This window comes from Catharus ustulatus, chromosome 5 (genome assembly GCF_009819885.2).
Source record: "Catharus ustulatus isolate bCatUst1 chromosome 5, bCatUst1.pri.v2, whole genome shotgun sequence".
In the NCBI taxonomy this organism is placed as follows: Eukaryota; Metazoa; Chordata; class Aves; order Passeriformes; family Turdidae; genus Catharus; species Catharus ustulatus.
In genome coordinates this window covers 18,275,199-18,297,392 of record NC_046225.1, presented here as the reverse complement: position 1 = coordinate 18,297,392, position 22,194 = coordinate 18,275,199, and the positions used below count along the sequence as shown (strand labels likewise).

The 22,194-nt window shown below is 44.4% G+C and overlaps 1 protein-coding gene across 3 annotated transcripts in view; it reads right to left on the bottom strand.

The window, feature by feature from the left end:
- Positions 1–22,194, bottom strand: part of CCSER1 (coiled-coil serine rich protein 1) — a 633,466-nt gene that overhangs the window by 554,824 nt on the left and 56,448 nt on the right. For all 3 annotated transcript variants that reach the window (XM_033060782.1, XM_033060784.2, XM_033060785.2), the window contains exon 2: positions 3,704–5,059. In XM_033060782.1, coding sequence (XP_032916673.1) covers positions 3,704–5,015 — 1,312 coding nt within the window. In that variant the 5' untranslated portion in view covers positions 5,016–5,059. The remainder of the gene's footprint in view (positions 1–3,703; positions 5,060–22,194) is intronic.

Below are 22,194 nucleotides of genomic sequence, written 5' to 3'. Positions count from 1 at the left end.
ACGCAGTCAGTGGGAAAATCCCAGACCAGTTAAAACAATAACACATCACTAAAGTAGAGAAAAAAATATATTTTGATATGTTAGGGCAAATTTAGAGATGGGGAAAGATAAAAGTGTAATAGTGTAATAAATGTCACATGTACAGAAAATCTCATCTTCTTTTCCATTTTGCCAGAGAAGAGACATTTTATCTAAGGGTTCTCAAAAAAATCTGTATCATATAAAAACACATAAAGGTATACTAAGAAATATATGGCACATCAAACCTGCTCATACATTAATGTCACATTCACAATGTGCTATCTACAATGATATCAGCTATGAGACCAGGTAGAGAAGAGAAAATATCTATTACCAATGAAAATGCACAGAAATATTTTCTATTCACATCTAGGTTTAAATACTGTTTTAGAAAACCAAATGTTCGAACTAGTCTGTTTGCAACAGATATATCTATATCTTACTCAATGCCATGTAAGCTTTTTCTGTATTTGACTCATTTCCCATAGTAGGATTTTATCTTATTTCCAGTGGTTCCTTTGTATACTTGGCCAATTTCTAATTTGAAATACTTTCTTCACAACACCAGGGAAAAACATATTTTGAACAGCACTAAAAACCCAGAACAATTTATCATCAACTTTTACATAATGCAGTATTAGCTCTAGTGTTTCTGTGAACATGAATCCAATTTACAAAAATCCCTCTATCACAATTTCAACTCCCTATAGCTGCTTTACTGAAATACAGATTACAGTAGTTTCACGAATACAAGCCGCACGGATTATAAGCCGCACCCCCGGTGCCTCGACAATGTTGCTGTCTTTGTCAACAGATAAGCCGCACCCCGAATATTAGCCGCACTTTCGTTCGTCGCGAGAATCCGTGCGCAGCTTTCACAAATTGGCCAATTAGTAACAGGATCGCGGCATAGCGGGCTTTACTGGCTCGGGGCGGGGCCAGGAAGGCTCGGCCCGCTCATGGTTGCCGACGGGGCCGGCCGGGTGGTGCTGCAGCCGCCGCCGGGCTCACTGGCCCCCCTCTCCCGTCAGCACCGCCCCGCCGCTGCGTTAACGTAGTCGCCCTGCCGGCGGCCCAGGCACTGCCGCCGCTGGCAGGCACGCCGGCCGCGTCGCCGCTGCGTTGTTTACGTAGTCGCCCTCCCGGCGGCCCAGGCACTGCCGCCGCTGGCAGGCACGCCGGCCGCGTCGCCGCTGCGTTGTTTACGTAGTCGCCCTGCCGGCGGCCCAGGCACTGCCGCCGCTGGCAGGCACGCCGGCCGCGTCGCCGCTGCGTTGTTTACGTAGTCGCCCTGCCGGCGGCCCAGGCACTACCGCCGCTGGCAGGCACGCCGGCCGCGTCGCCGCTGCGTTGTTTACGTAGTCGCCCTGCCGGCGGCCCAGGTACTGCCGCCGCTGGCAGGCACGCCGGCCGCGTCGCCGCTGCGTTGTTTACGTAGTCGCCCCGCCGGCGGGCTCGCCGGCCGCGGCGCGCCGCGTTCCCTAGCCCCGCCGGCGGGCTCGCCGGCCGCGGCGCGCCGCGTTCCCTAGCCCCGCCGGCGGGCTCGCCGGCCGCAGCGCGTTCCCTAGCCCCGCCGGCGGGCTCGCCGGCCGCGGAGCGCCGCGTTCCCTAGCCCCGCCGGCGGGCTCGCCGGCCGCGGCACGCCGCGTTCCCTAGCCCCGCCGGCGGGCTCGCCGGCCGCGGCGCGCCGCGTTCCCTAGCCCCGCCGGCGGGCTCGCCAGCCGCGGCGCGCCGCGTTCCCTAGCCCCGCCGGCGGGCTCGCCGGCCGCGGAGCGCCGCGTTCCCTAGCCCCGCCGGCGGGCTCGCCGGCCGCGGCGCGCCGCGTTCCCTAGCCCCGCCGCCGGGCTCGCCGGCCGCGCCGCGTTCCCTAGCCCTGCCGCCGGGCTCGCCGGCCGCCCCCTCCCGTCTGTACCGCCGCCCGCGTTTCCTCGCCCTGGCCGGCACTGCAGGCCCCCGCACCGCCAGGCTCCCCCACGCTGCTGGCCCCGATTCTGCTGGGCTTCCCCCGCTGCCAGGCAGCCCCACCCGTCGGCCTTCCTGTTTCTGCCATGCTCCCCTGCACTGCTAGCCCCAGTTCTCCCGGGCTCCCCCGCCCTGCTGGCTCAGGCTCTGCCGCCCTCCCTGCCCCGCCCTGCTGGCTCAGGCTCTGCCGCCCGCCCCCACACTGCTGGCCCCGCCTCTGCCAGGCTTTCCCACCTCTGCCGGGGCCGGCCGGGCTCCAGCTTGGCTTGGGGCTGCCGCGGGCTCTCACTTCCGTGTTGGCAGCTTTTAGAATTTTGTTAATAGATTAGCCGCCCCGGAATATTAGCCGCACTTCCGGGTTTCCACCAAAATTTTGGTCAAATTGGTGCGGCTTGTATTCGTGAAATTACTGTAAATATCAAATTGCCAATGTATGAGTTTGACATGCAGTGGGTATTTCTAAACATCCCTCCAAGCTGCTCACTTGGTGTACTGTAGTACACTCTAGCAAGGCAGATTCTGAAATAAGAGCTCATTCACAGAAGAGACAATGTGGCAAGGAAGACTAACTAAGTGTTCAGGACCAGTAATATAGATAAATGGCAATATTTTTTTCCCCAAAGTGACTGAGGCTGTGAGTGAAAGCTCTGGTGAAAGCTAATTCAGTGGATTAATTTGACTTTCTATTGCCATTTATGTACAAGATATCTAACTAAAACTAGCAGTAACTAATAATTCAAAAAACAAAATTGCTTTTGATGGTTTATAATCTACATGCCTAGATAAATGTCCAAGCAATCGATGAGTGTGAATTTATATGAGTTTATACTTACCATCACTCATCTTCTAATACAATCACTACAAATGCTGTCTTATTAACTCTCAAATTTTGGCCCACCACATGCAGCCTCAGGATTAAGCAAGAAAGCACCAGTCATTAAGCTGGCTCGAGAAAATAAACTGTCAGAGATAAATGTCTTCTGACAGGTGTCCTTCACTCAAGGGCCTGCTGCCTTATTTATCTGTATCTCTATAGATTGGGATTTCTAGGCACAGTCTTTCTGCTTAATCTTGTTAGTATTTCCAAATTACTCTTCATAAACTAAAGACCGAGTGTGAAATTCAGATGGTAATTAACTCCCTCAGCTGCACAGATGACAAAATGATAATTTGGACACTTACTTCAGATGGAAGCAGAAACAGAATATATCGTACTTGGACAAAATATCCACTCAGAGCTACCTATAACATCAGTTGAATAGACAAAGCACGACACTAGAAATTTCTAAAGCCAGATCAATGTGAAGTCTTATTTCCCATAATCAGGCAACAAGAACATTTGTTTCTCTGGTAATGTCTCCCTCCCAAATTATGCAACCCCATGGCTCAAGACCAAAATACGTATGTCTCAAGAAATAGCAGCTTCAGCCTCTAATGCAAACTGGGAATCAATACTTGCATTCTTAATTTATTTTCTATTAAGCAAAGCATAGCTACAAAAGCAGTGATGAGTGTTTGCACACTCTAAAACACAAGCTCAAAAAAATCATAGACTTTGCCTTTAATTCCTACAGTTTTGGGAGGGGACACAATTTCTACTTTCTGACCTTCATAGCTAGCATATGCAATTCTAAAAAACCACTTTATAATAAAACAATCATTATAGAAGAAATGAGGCCAGCTCCCCCAAAACCCACCAAACTCAAAAATGAAAACGTACCTTTAGGATGGTTTGATTCATAACCCTGTTGCATTTTAAAGGACTGAGGTTCAGAACATGGAACAGTCTTACACTCCACTACAGGAATTATGTCTCTCATGTGCTTGGATGGAGTGCTTCCATCTCTGTTCCCACTAAACCCCCGTGCTTTTGGAGAGAGTGTCACTGGTTCTTCACTATGCTCTAACGTCAGGGTATGTAAATGTGCATTTTCTGAGTTAGTTTTTTCTATGTGCCTGGCATCATTAATATGAAGTCCATTGGTTTGCAACAGTACTTTTGTTTGATTAGCAATTGAGGTTTTGAATAAGGTACTGGATTCCACGCTGCACGAGCTTGCATGACTCACAGGAGATACACCAGCCGAATGTCCAGTACTTTGCACAGTATCTGTCTCCCTGGCAGGAGCAGCAGCAGGATTAAAGAAGATCTGAGAGGTAGAGACGTCGTGGCCAAAATCCTCTGCGAGCAGTGCCCCAGGCCCACTGCTGGGCAGGGCATCAGCCTCTGAAACAGAGTCCTCAGTCAAAGCAACAAAGTCCGAGGGGGTCTGGGCAGCCGTGAGGTCAGCTGAGAGCAGCGGCGACTGCAGGGAGCTGCCCATGCACTCCGTCGTCTCAGCCGAGCAGGGAGGAGACTTGGCCAAGACAGGTTCGCTTTCCACATCAGATTTCATTTCCAGCAAGCACCTGGGCTGCTGCACAGAGGAAACCGACTGACTCTCTGGAACTGGTTTGGAAAATTTGTAGTGTGATGAAAAAGATTTAGTGAGAAGTTTTCGTGTGGACTGTTTGACAGAATATCGGCTTTGCTCTTCCGCAAAGCCTGAATCATCACCCTCATTCTTCCCAGAGCTTATGCAATTGATAAAGACATTCTTATTAGCTGAGGACTCCTTTCCCTTTTCAAAATCATCTGTCAAAGATCTTGTTATCTTCTTGTTACGTGAGCTGCCAAAGCCAACTGAATGCCGTCCTCTGCTTTTTATGTGCTCGTCTAAGCTGAGTTTTTGAAAAGTGCTAAGAGAGGACTGGGCACCATTTGAGATGTTAACATTTTGACTCGCTGAGTCAGACTTCTGTTCGCTCCCTTTCTTGTTATGGAAGCTAATGGAAGGAGTACGGAAAATACTCCGGCGCTTTCCTGTGCTCCCTGAGCTGGAGTTGGTGCTGGATGGGGAGGAGGTGTGGACACCAATGGCATTGGCAGAAGAAGGCGAGGAAGGAAGGGAGTCGTGTCTCCGGCTAACACTTCTCCTGAATATTGGCAACCGAGATACAAGAGTCGATCGTCTGGATCCCGAGTCCCCCATCAGGGCACACAGGGTCCGCGGCTCTTCACAGACAATAAAATAACCTGGGATGAGAGAAAAACAAAGGGGAAAAGAAGATAAATTATTCAGCCGCAAAGACCACTCAAACAGATTTGTCAGTCAGCCTAAATACATAACATGTCAACATCAATTTGTTGCATACATATTACTGAAGGCTTTTAGAATTTCAAAGCTATATTTAATAGCCAGCACTAAAAATTGAGCAAGCATGTGGCTTAAAATATTCTACAGACAAAATATACAATTTTATATATGGTATGGTACAACAATATTGTATACTGTTACACTGGGTAATGGTAAAAAAAAATCTAAACGCCAAAAGATATACAAATATATCACCCAAACATCCTTGTTTTAAGTTCTTCTTATAAACTGGAAGCACTCTTAAGAGATAGTTGATTTGTCATGATCTGAGTAGAACAAATCATTATTTTGCATTTTTAATACTCCAATTTTTGCGTGAAAAAGAGGAAGTAAATTTTTCAATCTTCACTGAACTTTATGTGTTTCTGTTAAAGGCTGTATGTATCACTTCACAGTTCAAAAAATAATGGCATTGCAGTCCAGACAAAATATGCAACACCAAAAATTCTTCCTAAAGAGCTCTAAGTTCAAAGAAATTTACAGTACTTTTATAAGCCACACCATTTTGACTAAAATTTTGGTCCCATCCCAGAAATGCGACTTACACTCAGGAGCGGCTAATAGGTGAAAAAATTTCTGAAATTTCCAACCCTGGAAGTGGAAGCCGAGGTGCTGAGCCGAGCACCTGCCAGTAAAACCCGGGATTGCGCGATTTTTACAAATAGGTTACTCTGTTGTACGGCGGGTGGAGGCGGGCTCCGTGCCAGCAGTGCCGGGGTGGGGGGGAACCTCCCTCCTGCCAGCCCCACAGTCCGGGGGAGAGGCGGGGGGGGCTCCGTTCCCGACTCCCGCCGGCACCATGGAAGCGGGCAGGGGGGCTCCGTGCCTACTTCCCACCAGCGCTGCGGGAGAGGGAGCGGGTAGAGGGGCTCCATGCCCACCTCCCACCGTGGGAGCGGGGTTCCGTGTCAGCCTGCCACTGCAGGGCAGCACCGGGTCGGGGCAAGCAAGCCCGGTGGCAGCGGTGGCCAGTCCCAAGCGGCCCTGCCGAGCAGCAGCGCCGAGCTGGGCCGCCTGGCCCCATCAGCAGCCCCGAGTGGGCCGAGCCCACAGGGCCCAAGCCGAGCCAGTAAACCCCGTGATTCTGTTACTACTTGGCAGCTTTGTTGCATGCGGGTCCTCGCCGTGAACGACAGAGCGGCTTATAATCAGGTGCGGTTTATGTATGGACAAAGAACGAAACGTTGCCAACACCAGGAGATGCACCTTATAATCAGGTGCGGTTTGTAATCGTGAAATTACTGTACTGTCAAAATATGGGATCATGTTCCTAGATATGAACTGTAATGTTTCCTTCGAACACTTCACTGAAATCCTCTCACAGCCTGTTTGCTTATAATTAGCTAATTTTTCATGTTTTTTGAAATTAGTGAGAAGTGCTTCATGCCCAGGCACTTGGCAGTTTTTTATAAATATTTAAGCAAAGCTTATTTTGATCCACACTGTAAATGCACTGGAAGAATATTAATCTTTATGAAATAGATACCAGTTACAGTAATTTCACGAATACAAGCCGCACCAATTTGACCAAAATTTTGGTGGAAACCCGGAAGTGCGGCTAATATTCCGGGGCGGCTAATCTATTAACAAAATTCTAAAAGCTACCAACACGGAAGTGAGAGCCCGCGGCAGCCCCAAGCCAAGCTGGAGCCCGGCCGGCCCCGGCAGAGGTGGGAAAGCCTGGCAGAGGCGGGGCCAGCAGTGTGGGGGGCGGGCGGCTGAGCCTGAGCCAGCATGGCGGGGGAGCCCGGGAGAACTGGGGCTAGCAGTGCAGGGGAGCATGGCAGAAGCAGGAAGGCCGGCGGGTGGGGCTGCCTGGCAGCGGGGGAAGCCCAGCAGAATTGGGGCCAGCAGCGTGGGGGAGCCTGGCGGTGCGGGGGCCTGCAGTGCCGACCAGGGCGAGGAAACGCGGCGGTGGTGCAGACGGGAGGGGGCGGCCGGCGAGCCCGCCGGCGGGGCTAGGGAAGGCGGCGCGCCGCGGCCGGCGAACCCGGCGGTGGGGCTAGGGAACGCGCCGCGGCCGGCGAGCCCGGCGGCGGGGCTAGGGAAGGCGGCGCGCCGCGGCCGGCGAGCCCGGCGGCGGGGCTAGGGAACGCGGCTCGCCGCGGCCGGCGAGCCCGGCGGCGGGGCTAGGGAATGCGCCGCGGCCGGCGAACCCGGCGGCGGGGCTAGGGAACGCGGCGCGCCGCGGCCGGCGAGCCCGCCGGCGGGGCTAGGGAAGGCGGCGCGCCGCGGCCGGCGAGCCCGCCAGCGGGGCTAGGGAAGGCGGCGCGCCGCGGCCGGCGAGCCCGCCGGCGGGGCTAGGGAACGCGGCAGCGGGGCGGTGCTGACGGGAGAGGGGGGCCAGCGAGCCCGGCGGCGGAGGCAGTACCACCCGGCCAGCCCCGCCGAGCCGTGGCGCTGAGCTGGGCCACCCGGCCCCGTCGGCAACCATGAGCGGGCCGAGCCTGCCTGGCCCCGCCCCGAGCCAGTAAAGCCCGCTATGCCGCGATCCTGTTACTAATTGGCCAATTTGTGAAAGCTGCGCACGGATTCTCGCTACGAACGAAAGTGCGGCTAATATTCGGGGTGCGGCTTATCTATTGACAAAGACAGCAACATTGTCGAGGCACCGGGGTTGCGGCTTATAATCCGTGCGGCTTGTATTCGTGAAACTACTGTATATCTTTTTGGCTAGTCAATGTTTCTATGTCAAGTGCAAAAACTAATTCACCTAATGAGCAATTTGTGTTATGTGGCTGCAGCAAGTATCTGTGAGAAATACTTACATTTAGGTAGTGTATACATACACACACATTGATAGTCTGAGTCCATGAATATATAAATATTAATAAAACTACATAAATGTTATATAACTGTGAAAGAAAGGGTAACAAGTAAGTTCAAAAACTGTTTCTGAGTAAAGACTGGATTGCACTTTTCTGCTATGAACATTTTTATTTTAAATGCTAATACAGCTCCACTCTGAACATGCAGTGCCAAGCACTACTATTCACAAGCACCAGGAATCAATAAGCAATTCTGTAGTTTAGGATGAGAAAAACAGTTTGGGAATGTCACTAATTGCTAGAAGCCACTGGTGGCACACTAAAGCCTGACCTAGACAATGCCCAGGTTCTGTGACTGAAACCCCAATTTGAATTCAAACTGGCTGGGACAAAACTGGCAATGCAGGACCACACAGAGTTACCAGAATAACTTTACATCCACCAGTGAACTGGAGCACAGCCAGCTGTTGCATTTCACTGGCAGGTATGAAAGTTTGCATTTAGACCCGTGTGTAAGAGCAACTGCAGAGGGAGCAGTGCAGAGAAGCCGAGGCCCTGGGAGTTCCCACAGGAGCCGGCGTTACCCCAGCTTGATCACCTGTCCACAACTCTGCCTACCAAAAATGGGCTTTTCAAAACCACATGAAACTCTCCTCATCCTTCCCCTTCAAGTTTCTCTGGCTTCCTTAACTATTTCAAGACCCTAACTGTGTTGGAGTTTCTTTGCTGTTGTGAATCTCTACCTGCAGGTTCACTGCTATGTATGGATAAGCACAAACACACAAGATTTTTAAAGACTGTGAGGGTTCTTCCCTGTATTTTAAAGAGAGACCATAATTGTTGAAAAGAAGACTTCAGAATGCAGTTTTATAATAGCAGAAGATGAATAAAGTATTTTTTAAAACACATTAAACCTCTATAGATATTTTATGGTTGTATAAAATATTTGCTACCACTGTTCTCCTTCCCGCCTACAGCTTAAATTGTCACTTCACTGAAAAATAAGCCATCCTAATTTATAACTACAAAATTTTCCAAGCTGAGAGCAGGAGAAAGCAGAAAACTGAGCAAAAAAGTACTGGGAATACAAAGACTGTGTCTAAATAATAAGACATTATTCCTAAGGATTGACCCTGAATAAATATAGCCTTGGCCTTCCAGGTGGTAATAAATTTGAATAGACTACATTGCATCTAATAGCAGACAACAAAATGGCATTTATTCAGTTGATTCCTCCTTTCCTGTCTCTTGAAGGAAGAACACAAACTGTCAGCATTCCTCTTACTGTTTAAGCAGCAGAAATCCTCAGCCATAAAATATTAACTAAATACAATATTCTTTCTAGGTCTACAATCGCTATCAGAGAACATTTCTTAAAACATACACTGTTGTGCAAATACACCTATATATATGCATGCCCATGTGCATACACTGTTTGAATGTTGGGACTATTACAGTAATATTTTTAATGTTAATAACTTAATAGAATTATATATCATTTATATACACACACATTTTGCACTGTTAAATTGCTAAAGTTTACACTTTGGCACTTAGCACTAAGTTAAAATGACAACTTTTCTACTTGCAACACAAGGAAAAGTAAGTATTTCAAGATAGCAATACTTTCAGATACTAATGAAATCTAGTCTTCCATTAACTTTTTTGCTTACAGCAGAGGAGTTATAAACTGCCATATATATCCTATTCTGACTAACATAGGAAGTGCTTCCTTTCAGTCTCCACATTTAACATGAGTACTTGTACTTAAAACTTTACAGCAGTAACCCTTATAGAGTGAAATGCACTGCAGCTACATCTTCTCTACAAAATTATTAATTTTCTTTATCTAAAATCCTTGTCCCTACTGGCGTCATTCTTAAAATCTTCAACAGAGGAAAAAGAAAATAGAAGAGAAAGACACCTTGGCTTAGGCTACTGGTTTAGAACAAAATATAGTAGCACATAATGAGACTACTCAAGGAAACGGTCACATTATTCTGTATGAAGGTTTGAATCTTAATCAAATACACAACCAGTACTTTGTAATGCTTTCAAATTCTAAAATCCAGTTACCGCTGAAACTGAAGTGTTTACTTAGCTGAGAAAGAATATTTTTGATTTTTATGGACTGGATATTTGATGCACATTTTTGCAGCTGGCATTACACAAGACAGAGTTTGATACAATGACAGCAAATTAGTAATCTGCTTTGAAAACAACTGCAGGCAGAGTAATAGTGGATTATTTCAGAATCTTCTCTTCCTCAAGACCTTGGCCACAGCTCAGTTTCTGAGCTCCTGTGCTCAGACCAATGAGAAACCAATAGTGAGTAAAATATTTTCCCTCTTAATAGAAATTTTAAAAATGGAAATAGCTTCCCTTATGTTGATCTGCATCAAGACATTGCAAAATGAAAATTAATCTCGAAAACACCTTATTGTCACATATTTAATTGCCAGAGAAAATCAAGAAGTCAAGATTTTTATACTTTGGCCTCACTCTTTCCCCACAGGACATCTTGGGAGGAACCATCCAACTAATCTTGTCATATCAAGCCTTCATCTTACCTACAGAAATTGTCTGACGATAAAAAACATATAGGGTAAAAATTATACAAGCACCTCTGTATTGTATATATTATTGTATCTTGTCAAAAGAGACACATTTTTTGACTTTGAGACAGTGAACATAACTTCAGGAGAAAAACATAGGTGTTACAACAGGCAAAATTGTCAAAATATTGCACCAATACCTCCAGAGAAATCTACTCCATCAATTCACCAGCCTAAAAATAAAATGCAGTACTTTTTATTTCAGCTTCTGCCTACCAGCTAGTGCCAGAACTCAGTGCTTTCAATATACAGCAATTTCCTGTGCTTCTGATTTTGAACCCCAGCAGATGGAGCCATGGATCTACTTTCTCAGTAACTGCAAATATGAAAAAAACAAGTCTGTACTTTGTACACTTTTTATTGCCTTTGAGGCAAAATTTAGGAATGAAAATTATCTCTGAACTTTGCCATTATCATAATTAGATGTACACACCAAAAGACAATATATGTTTATTCAACACTGCAGTGTATAGGGGAGTCCAAACACTCCTTTCATAAATTAATCAACCTGCTACTCCCTCTCAACACTTTCTAAACAAAGCTTTCCTAAAGAGGTTCTCCTTAAAGATGCACTTCCAAGAAATATTAGCAACACCTTCCACACAAAAAACAAAACTGAATGTGGCATCAAAGTTTAAACTGGGAGATGACATAACATATAGCTTAAAAGCCTCAAACCTTAAATCATAACAGAGTATCAATAAGCATCTGAAAGACTTTTAGGCTTTGCTCATAGTTTAAGGATGATGATACATTTTCTTTATTGCTTAGAATTGGGAACTGTACAACAAAGCAGCACACACAGGACTAAGATGTGCATCTTACTAATACCCCGCCTCCATCCCTCACGTGAGCACTACCATGCAGTAGGAGGCAAGGACCACCTCACAGATACAGGTTCTACAGACCAGCTGGCTCCAACCTTACACAGAAATTAAATTTGCCCTAGGACACTACAAATACCCACAAAACTACATTAAAATAAGTATTTATAATTGCCAGTGATACACTTGTAAGAAGCAGTCCTTTAGTCCATGCAGTAATATCAGAGTCTGTGGCTCCCACCCAAATGGTTAAGCTTCCATCATTTGGATTCCAGCACTGTATTGTCCTCAGCATTTAAGCATTACTGCCTTCAATATAGTTCTAATTCTGCTCTAATATTATTTGTCTCTCTAGTATATTTGTGACTTCGTTTTACCTGCACAGTTCCCAGAGGTCACTATGTGCAATCAAGCCTGTCTAGGAGGAAAACATAAGAGTTTAAAAAAGCCATTAAAAGTCAATTTATACTTAAAACAAAAGCAAACAAATAAACACCAGATAAATACAGTAGTTTCACGAATACAAGCCGCACGGATTATAAGCCGCACCCCCGGTGCCTCGACAATGTTGCTGTCTTTGTCAATAGATAAGCCGCACCCCGAATATTAGCCGCACTTTCGTTCGTAGCGAGAATCCGTGCGCAGCTTTCACAAATTGGCCAATTAGTAACAGGATCGCGGCATAGCGGGCTTTACTGGCTCGGGGCGGGGCCAGGAAGGCTCGGCCCGCTCATGGTTGCCGACGGGGCCGGGTGGCCCAGCTCAGCGCCACGGCTCGGCGGGGCTGGCCGGGTGGTGCTGCCGCCGCCGCCGGGCTCGCTGGCCCCCCTCTCCCGTCAGCACCGCCCCGCTGCCGCGTTCGCTCGCCCGGCTGGCAGGGCTGCCGCCGCCGGGCTCGCCGCCCGCCCCGCTGCCGCTTTCGCTCACCCTGCGCCGCGCCTCGCGAGCGCCGCGCCCGCCCCGCGGCGCTTTCGCGAGCGGCGGCGCTTTCGCGAGCGCCGCTTTCGCTCGCCGAGCGCCGCTTTCGCTCGCCCCGCCGGCAGGGCTGCCGCCGCCGCCACCAGGCTCGCCGGCCGCCCCCTCCCGTCTGTACCGCCGCCGCGTTTCCTCGCCCTGGCCGGCACTGCAGGCCCCCGCACCACCGGGCTCCCCCACGCTGCTGGCCCCGATTCTGCTGGGCTTCCCCCGCTGCCAGGCAGCCCCACCCGCCGGCCTTCCTGCTTCTGCCATGCTCCCCTGCACTGCTAGCCCCAGTTCTCCCGGGCTCCCCCGCCATGCTGGCTCAGGCTCTGCCGCCCTCCCTGCCCCGCCCTGCTGGCTCAGGCTCTGCCGCCCGCCCCCACACTGCTGGCCCCGCCTCTGCCAGGCTTTCCCACCTCTGCCGGGGCCGGCCGGGCTCCAGCTTGGCTTGGGGCTGCCGCGGGCTCTCACTTCCGTGTTGGCAGCTTTTAGAATTTTGTTAATAGATTAGCCGCCCCGGAATATTAGCCGCACTTCCGGGTTTCCACCAAAATTTTGGTCAAATTGGTGCGGCTTGTATTCGTGAAATTACTGTACTCAGGGCTTTAGTGGTTACTAAGGACAATGAAACTGAATTAATAGGATCTTATTGAAAACACCAGCAAAGCCAAATGCCTGAACAACAGAAGGCACAAGCTAGGAAAGGGGGGGACTGTGATGCTAAAACAATCTGGGTTTGCAAATTCAATGAGTGAAACTACTTCTAATACATAACAGCTCCACTTGCTTTTGTGAATAGCACTCTTCCCTTTTCCTTCCTTGTGCATGTAACACTTGCAGTGGGGTACAGAGCTACAGAATGTATTCTGTGGAACAGCAGCCACAGTCATAATTCTCACAGTAAAATTTTATCAGCACCTGCCACATCCACACCTGTTTGGAGGTTAGTTTTTCTGAACAGTTTGTATAAACAACAGAAGAGTACCTAACACAAAGCACCAGACCTTTAAAAGTTATGTATGTCTATACATGCACATATTGATAATTCCACACCCTTATTCCCCTCTGTTCTGAAAAACTAATTGGGGAAAAAATGCTTTTATGTATCTAGGAACAGCTCTTATATATCTGGGGAAAAAAAACCAAACAAACAAGAATAAAGAATCCAAATACTGAGTAACCCTAAGGCGAGAGATGAGATTCCTTTCAGTTTCCTGCTTTCTGCAATCCAGGCCTATGTTTATTTTCAAATACTCCTGTGCTTTCAGGAAATGAAAAAGGAAACAAGCAGATAGATTTCCAATAAAGAAGTCTGAAGCCACATAAATATATCAAAAGCCCATCTCCCATTTTGACTGGTCTTGCACCAGTTGAAGACAGCGATTTCATATATCCGTAACTGCTATTCCCAGTGTTGTGATTAAACTAGAAGTGCAACAATCATTCAAAGATCACAACTGTAAGTAAGTTATCTATATATCCTCTTTTCACTTTAAATTAGTGAGAAGGCAAACATTAGCATAAGACAAGTTACACACAACTCATTCTACCAGTTACTATCACTGGCTATGTAAATTTATCCCACTTGTACCATGTGAACTGTGGATATACTACAGGAGAACCAGGGTAACTGAATTTTAGAAACCTAGAGGCCACAGTTATCTCACATTTGAGCCACCCTCTATTTCAAATGTCTCTGTATCACACACAGCAAAGGTTATCTCAAAGCATTTCAGTATAATATAGAAAATAACATAAGTGAATAAATCTTATTGTTAGCTTTCACATACACCCAGCAGCCAGTTACTCTTCAGTAGGAGCCGGAATAAGCTACTAGCAAAAAATTGATTGCGTGAAGAAGATAAACAATTAATTTTCACCCATTCAACAATCAGACATAAGAAAGGTCAGAAATGGGGTAAGGACCATACCACAGTGCAGAATCAGACACGTTCACGTTTTGATGTGTTGGGTTGCTTTTCTAACAGAGGAGAAACTATACCTTTCTCAACTCTGTCATTCATCTGGATTCTGGAGAAGTGTACAGTGCATTTCATACAGCATCTGGTATTCACAATATTTAACAGTTTAATTAGAAACAGTTACAAGTAATAACCTGGAAATGCAAGCATCAAAGAGAATGAGCTTGCTTTGCGATTCAAATGCCATAGCATCAAGTCCCCCAATTATCTTCCCCAAATAGGCTTGCATGCAATGAATTATTCACTTTTTAAACAAGTGAAGGGGACTTACACAGGTCCCTGAGTACATATGGAAATTATATCATGAAGGGACAAAGACATATGGACTAATTTTGGGATATCTTGAGCGGACATAGAGATAGCAGTCTGGGGACTGGAAAGGATTCAATAGGATAAAATGCCATCCTTCTTCCCTCGTATCTTTCTCTCCTTTAACCCCCATGCTTGATGCCACAACTGAGTTTTTACAGTGCTTACAGATAGTAGAAAAACATTTTCAAATAATATTTGAAGGAAAATAATTATATTTGGACTTCACTATTCAGTCAAACATAGGATGTATTTATATATAGACAGCAGTTTGATTTCTGGCTGTGCTTTATTTTAACTAAAAGCAAAAAGAAACCTACAGACATGCATGAAAAATAGGTGAAAGATGACTACTAGAGCACTTTGAAAAACAGCAGATCTAGCATTTGCCTCAGCCCAGGACATAAAGAGAAGAGACTTCTTGCCAGTCATTTGCTCTGGAATTCGAGTGGAACAGATCACTACTGCAGAAGGCAGTTGGTATTCTCACGAGGGAAATACCAGGAATAACACAGCCCTAGCTCTGTGCTGTTCAGTGCATAAAATTTGCTGGTAGAGTGAAGCAAAGCACCAATAGTGGCTACTACTCCTACAGGTCTTCAAAGCATCTCTGTCAGCACTGTCTTCTCCCCCCCCACCCACTGAAAACACACCACAAAAACAAGCACAGATTAAAAAAAAAAACAGTTTCCTGAAAATACTCTGCTGTCTCACAAGACACCATAAAAGTCTCTAAAGCATAATCCATTTGATTTGCACAGTTAGTAGACCATTCAAGTTCAGCTTTAATGTGCTCCTTCTAAAATCTGCCTCTTGCTCACTTCAAGAAACCACCTCGCAACTGTCTCAGCGCTGTGCAGTCCCAGCAGAGCTGCAAGTCTTTGTTCAGTGCTCTCTCTCTATTCCTCTTACCTTCCTGAATCACAGCTCCAATGTCAGCAGCAATTTACTTTTTATGATAAAGCTTCCTGCACATTTCCCAGTCTGGCTCCTTTTCAGTCTCAAGTGCCTCTGCTGTGTATACGGCAAGGCAACCACAGTGACAGCAAGGGTTGGGATCGTTTATTACCTCTGTCACTGGTTCAATGTGTGACCTTAACTGCATTAAAAAGGACCAAATCCTCATCTGCTGTAAATTCAACAGGCTCCAATGAAGTGAATCATGATGATTTAAATCATTTGGCCTTTCATCCTTATAAGTTTCAATCACCCCATCCGCAATTCCCCATCAACTCTTGGAAAAGCAACACTTGGACATACATGCATGATCCAATCACTTTCAGCATACAGATTCATAATTTTAGTAGATTTTTTTTTTTTTTTGTCTGACCAAGGACAGAATCCCTTAATGGATTACAATGAAAATTAATAAAACCCTAGCACATTAAGCAGTTCTGAAGAGCAATATATTTGTCTGCTTAGAGTTGTGTTAAAAACAGAGCACTGAGACAGACAGACCCATGGTTTACCTCACATCCTCGCAGTCAAAAAGGCAGGGTGATAAAAACTCTTACAAGAGATCCACTGTGCTTATGTCCCATTGAAGTCAATAGGACCACTCACATCTTGATAGAAGTATGTGCTTTTGAATGAAAGGATTTCAAAAATAGAACGTATCTATGGCTATTAGTATTCATGAAATAAACTGTGAAAACTTTGCCTAACACTAAGCAGTTTAATTTACAGATTGGTCTTTGATTAATAAAAAAGTAATTGTAGTATATCACTATTGCAGTTGTTGACTGCATTACCACAAAATTACATAACAGCAAAGCTCTTTTCCGAACTCCTCTATGCTCAACAGAAAAGAACAATTCCCAAGTTATGTCTTGAAAGAAAACTGGTGATGCAAAATGAGCAGGTAACACTCAGACTGAGGATTCAGATCGACAGAAAACTTCCAGGCAAGCTACTCACAGCTTACTAACTCTAATGATTCCTGTTCCCTGCAGTTTTTACCACACGTAATATGTGTGCCTCATGGGGCTGAATATTAAATACATTCATAATTACCATCCTCAGTATTGTGAAATTTCACTACCTTAATTGCAAACTAACTGCTTACATTTCTTTTTATGCTAATGTACTCCATTGGACACTACTTATAAGAATAACACATTTTTAGGAATCAATCATACTACATTTAGAACTAAATCATGATAATTATGTTCTACCTAAGACTTCCATGAACCTTTGTAAAGACTCAGGCAAGAACTCTTTTGTTATATTGAAATTATAATTATTCCTAGATTAAATTTATCACACTCATTTCCACCTATGTTCTTGCTAGTAAAAACAATGAGAAGAACACTCCAGACAAATCAATATATTCATATACTCAAATTCTAATTGCAAGGTGTTAAGCAAACATTAGAACACAGTGGCTCACATTTCTGTAGCATTGAGTATAGCACACTTTAAGATAACCAAGTGCCACAGTAATACCTGAAACCACATATACAAGTTTACACACAGTAAGGACCTGCATTTTGTTTTGAAAACTGAAGGTTAACAAAGTCTAAGCATGAAAGAGAAGCCCACACAGTAAGCACAGAAAGAAATAAAAGAAATCATTGAAAACTCAGAGCTGCCTAAAGACAACAAAAACATCATGAAAGTTCCTAAGAACTCCAGGAGGAAAAAAAACCATCTAATTTAATTCGTTTCTCTGGATTTAAGAACCCAGTTATCTGGCACTTCACAGGCTGTAGTCACAACTCAACAAAAACTTCCATTAATGCTAGTATTCAACCCTAAGTTCAACACAGAAAAGTCTATAAAAAGACGGTGTATCATAGTTTCCATTTATCCCAGGTATTACATAAAAATCCAGGTGTTAAGGGAAGAGTAAAAGCCATAAGCTGTGTTTCCCCTACTTAGCAGTGACTTGCTCTGTGACCAAGGGACCCATAAGTACCTATCCCTCTCATCAGAACTATGATACCAGGAATATTTTAACCTAATAGATATTTTAACTTCCAATTAGTTTAGATTTTAGAGTCCTTAGATATAAAAAAATGTTACTGTTTGTTCCTGCATGTCTACCACTGTACAGCTTATAAAAGGTTTTTTATCAGAATCCATCATTATGTCCAAGTTGGTATGATTTGCTTGCCTTTAACACCAAATATAACTCTCATAGCTAGTCCTGATTTCCTGAAACATCAGGGACATTAAGTGACAGCATTTCTACAAGAGAGGGTGCTTTATGCCAGTCCTGGAAGTCCAATTAAATAATTAACTTCTCAGCAGGGTGCAATCCATTTGTCTTCTGCCTCCTGGCTGGAATGACAGAAAGCAGAGGTTACTACATCATGCCTAGAAGTTTGGTAGAAAGACAAATTGCTATTTCTTTACATGTTCCTTCATGACTACTAAGCAACACAGATCTGTAGTCAACATTTTGCCTCCAACAATTTTAGCACATACAAAAGATCAACAAATAGATAAAAACAGAAATTTGGTGAGCAAGGATGCCAATAGAAATGGAGAAATGATGGCAGAAATAACCTCTAACGTCAATTCAGAATGAGAAATTTGGAGACCTGTCTCCCAAAAGGAGAAATGTCTATGGAGATACACAACTGCTCAGAAACTCAAGGAAGAAATTCAACCTCTTAACCTAGAGAGAAGATAAATGCCATGAACAGAGAGTTAAAGAAAAAGATGGCAGAAATGCAAAATATATTTTAAAAGTTAGTAAGAGAAAAAAATTGAAAAGAGAAGTTTGGTGATAAAACCATGTCTGAATAAAGAAGAGTCCTAAAGTCAACCAAATTTATTGTTTGATTCCATTGAAAGATACATCACAGTATCTGACTTACTGCATAATGACATTCTCTCAGAGCCAGTCAAACTCAGCTGAAACTTAGAAAAAGGATCTTCTAAACAAGCACGCTACAAGGTTCATTTTTTCTTGTGCAGATTCACAGACATTAACTAATTCAGTTCTGCCAAGCACTTAAACACATGCTTGACTTGGAGAATAATCTCACCCCTATTCAGTAAAACACTTAAAAGCACACACTTCTTCTAAAACATAAGTGCTCCCATTGACTTCAAATGGGACATAAGCACAATGAATAGTGCTTTGCTGGATCAGTGCACAAAGACATAATTTAGCCCCCTTCACTGGATGAATTGGACATCCTGTGTCTTGCCATTTCATAATAAAAGACCAAAAACCAGTAAAGCAAACCTTAAAGGGTCAAATTAACTACGTACTAACTGTAACCTGAATTGTCCTGTTCTGAATGCTTTTTACAGTTATTGTGAAAGTTGAAACGAATTCTCAGTGTATTTATACACTAAGAACAAATAAATGCATTATTTTCTCAAATTTATGCACAAGCCTAATTGCTGTGCAGGCACAATTAAGAAGATCTAAGAAATGCAAAATCAAGATACCATATGGTTCTCAGTTCCAAAAATCAGAGACATAAGAGCAGATTTCACACACTAGTGTGTGAACACAAAACTCAGATTAAAAGACAGCTAAATACAGCAGGTCTCCAGTCTTTAATGTATTTAAGAGGTGTCAAAAAATAAGTATGGGTGTTTCCCAATTACCTCAATAAGTAAACAGTTTGCACAGTAATTGTTTAAAGGTTAATAATATCAAGTTTAAAAAAATTGATTCAGAGGAACATACTAGTGCATTTCTGCATGTATACTTACAAGACACCAATATTTGCATATCCCTGACCTCTGATTCTACACAAACCTGAAATTTTGCTGATTTAGTTATGTTCTTTTGAGATAAGTGAGATGAGTTGTTTTGACATATTTCATTTTACACAAGCATATTTTGTCTGCTTTAGAAGCACTGGGTGAATGAACAAAGTTGCAGGGGACAGATATCAGTAAACAGGAGGGAAAATTCAGAAAATTAGGCTGTGCAATCTCAGTTACTACATCAGCACTCAAAACTGGGTAATTACAAGCTCACAGCTAAAAGTTTTGGACAGCTTTCAGTTTTAGCTCATGACAGTATCTAGTCATGACTTATTCCATCACACCTAAGCTGTTCAGTATGAAATACCAATAGAGTTGCCACATTCTCAAAGTTGCCTTCAAGTATCAGTGGGCATACTGTGAATGCACATGTACAGTCTCACAGCTGCTGCAAAAGCTGTAATTCAAGACCCATCTTCCTCCATGGCCCTCAACAATCAGAAAACAAAACTCACTCCTGGCAGTAAATATTATTCCTACTGCAGCTGGTTTTACAAAGACTGGCCTTTCCCATTTAAAGGTTTGCTTTGCCATAGCAAATAACTTTAGCTGCTTCTGCTTAGGTCTATCTTGTTCACAGTGAAAAATGTCAGTCACAAAGCTTTACTGCACCTGAAAGTGAAGCCAACAAATGATTCATTACAGTCAATAACTCATGGACACCATTAACCAGTCATGTCCCTCAAGCTCTGTACTGTGAGCAGTGTTACTGAATATCTCCATCAATAACAAGGAAAGTGAAAGCAAGACACCAAGAAGAGCTCTAAAGTGGAAGTATGTACATTTAGATTGAACATCAAGAACAAACTTTTTGTGATGAGAGTGGTGACACACTGGAACGAGTCGCTCCAAAAAATGCTCTATCCCTGGAAGCGTTGAAGACCAAGATAGATGGGTTGTTTGAGCAACATGGTTTAGTGGGAAGTATTCCTGCCCATGGCAGTGGGGTTGGAACAAGGTGATATTTAAAGGTCCCTTCCAACCCAAACCATTCTATGAGCCTGCCCAACTGCCAGAGCTGCAGTGTTGAAAGGCACCTAAAAACCGACAGCTGAATAAAGTCTAATAAAATTACTCTCTAAAGCATGAGACCTTGTATGCTAATGACAAATGTAAATTCCAGGTGCACCTCAAAGGTGCCTCAGAACTGATTTTGGATAGGTAGTGTTGGAAAAGTACCTTAATGAGAAAACATAAAAATAAGCCTGCACCACAATTCAGATTCTGCACACCAGGAGGGAAAACATCTAGAACTAGTAAAACATCTAGAAAACTTTTAGAACTGGTAAATGCAGCTGCTGATCCAGGCCCTCCTACACTGCAGCATAACATGTAAATGTATTCCCAAAACATAGCCCTTTTACATCTGATTACAGAAACTGTAAGAAAATACTGGTCGCCATATAGTCTAACTCTCACGCCTGCCTTGATCTTTTATTATTTGTTACATAATGAAGCTTTCAAACCGGAACCAGAAGGTAAGTTGAGGAACTTTTACACCACTGATATTACCAACTTCTATGAGTAAGAACTCTTGTTTTTACACAAAATGAGCAACAGTGAACCTCTTTGCGTATTTGCTCTCCTTGCATTTCCATGAATTAAATTTCCAAAAATGGCATGTGTTCCTTGATTATTCTTCTTTAGGAAAAAAAAAATTCCAAAAAAAACCAGAATTATCTAACCAAACCACTCTGCTACTTGCTAAACACATAAACAGAGATTTTCTGTGAGAAGATGGGAACTGTAAGCAAAATTCAAAAGAGCAACACCACCTGAATTCCAACAGCAGTAGTTTAAGATTAAGCAACCTTATTTTGAAAATTTAAAGCATGTTCTGAACCCTGGTGGAGTACACCTCCTTGTTATTCTTGTGAGTATTTACGTAGATAGCATATACAGATAGCCAAAACGCAGATAGCATGAACAGGGAGCTGTCTAGAAGTCTCACCAGGATGGTGAGTATATTACAGTAATTTCACGATTATAAGCCGCACCATTTTGACTAAAATTTTGGTCCGAACCCAAAGTGCGGCTTATAATCAGGTGCGGCTTATATATGGACAAAGAACGAAAAGTTGCTGTTTTAGTTTGGAGGACAGGTGTGTGCTGAGAAAGGCAGGAGTTTCTCTTTGAAATGGAGAATGCAAACCCCCTCTCTCCAAATTATTATAATTTTTAAATCAAGGAGCTTTCAGGCAAAGATATGGGAATTAGGAATAACAGTTCTTTTCTAGGGAAATTAAAATAGAAATACAGTACTACAAAGAAACAAACTCCAAACCCTGACACAGTCAGAGTACAACCTGACACCGTCAGGCAGGGTGTTGGTAGCAGTCCCATTAAATGGTGATTGCAGTCCCCTTGCAGTGACAGATGTGGCTCAGTTGGAGCAGTGCTCCTGCAGAAGGTGCAGTTTCCCTCTGGAGGTCCAGTGGTGATGTGGAGAAATCCAGTTTTCCTCTGGAGTCCAGTGGAGAAAGGGGCTACCTTATTGTCCCAAAACCTCTGTTTTTTTCTTGGTAAGAAATGTTGGGCTCTTCCCCCTGGCTGGAGCAACTTTCAATGGGATGCAGTAATTTTATCAGTCACACAGTGGGACTCAATGGGCCATTAGCAGACAATGACTGGCTGGAGGAAGGATGGAGTGTGAAAAGATAAAGAACAATGCCCTGCCTGGTTTCAATGGATGGCCCATTAGCAGAATATCTGCCGTTGAGATAAGGATCACTGTCCCCACCCTCAACAGATGGTGATAGAACAGATACCTTTTATCACACTCTGTATTGTAACATGCGGCTTATAATCAGGTGCGGCTTATG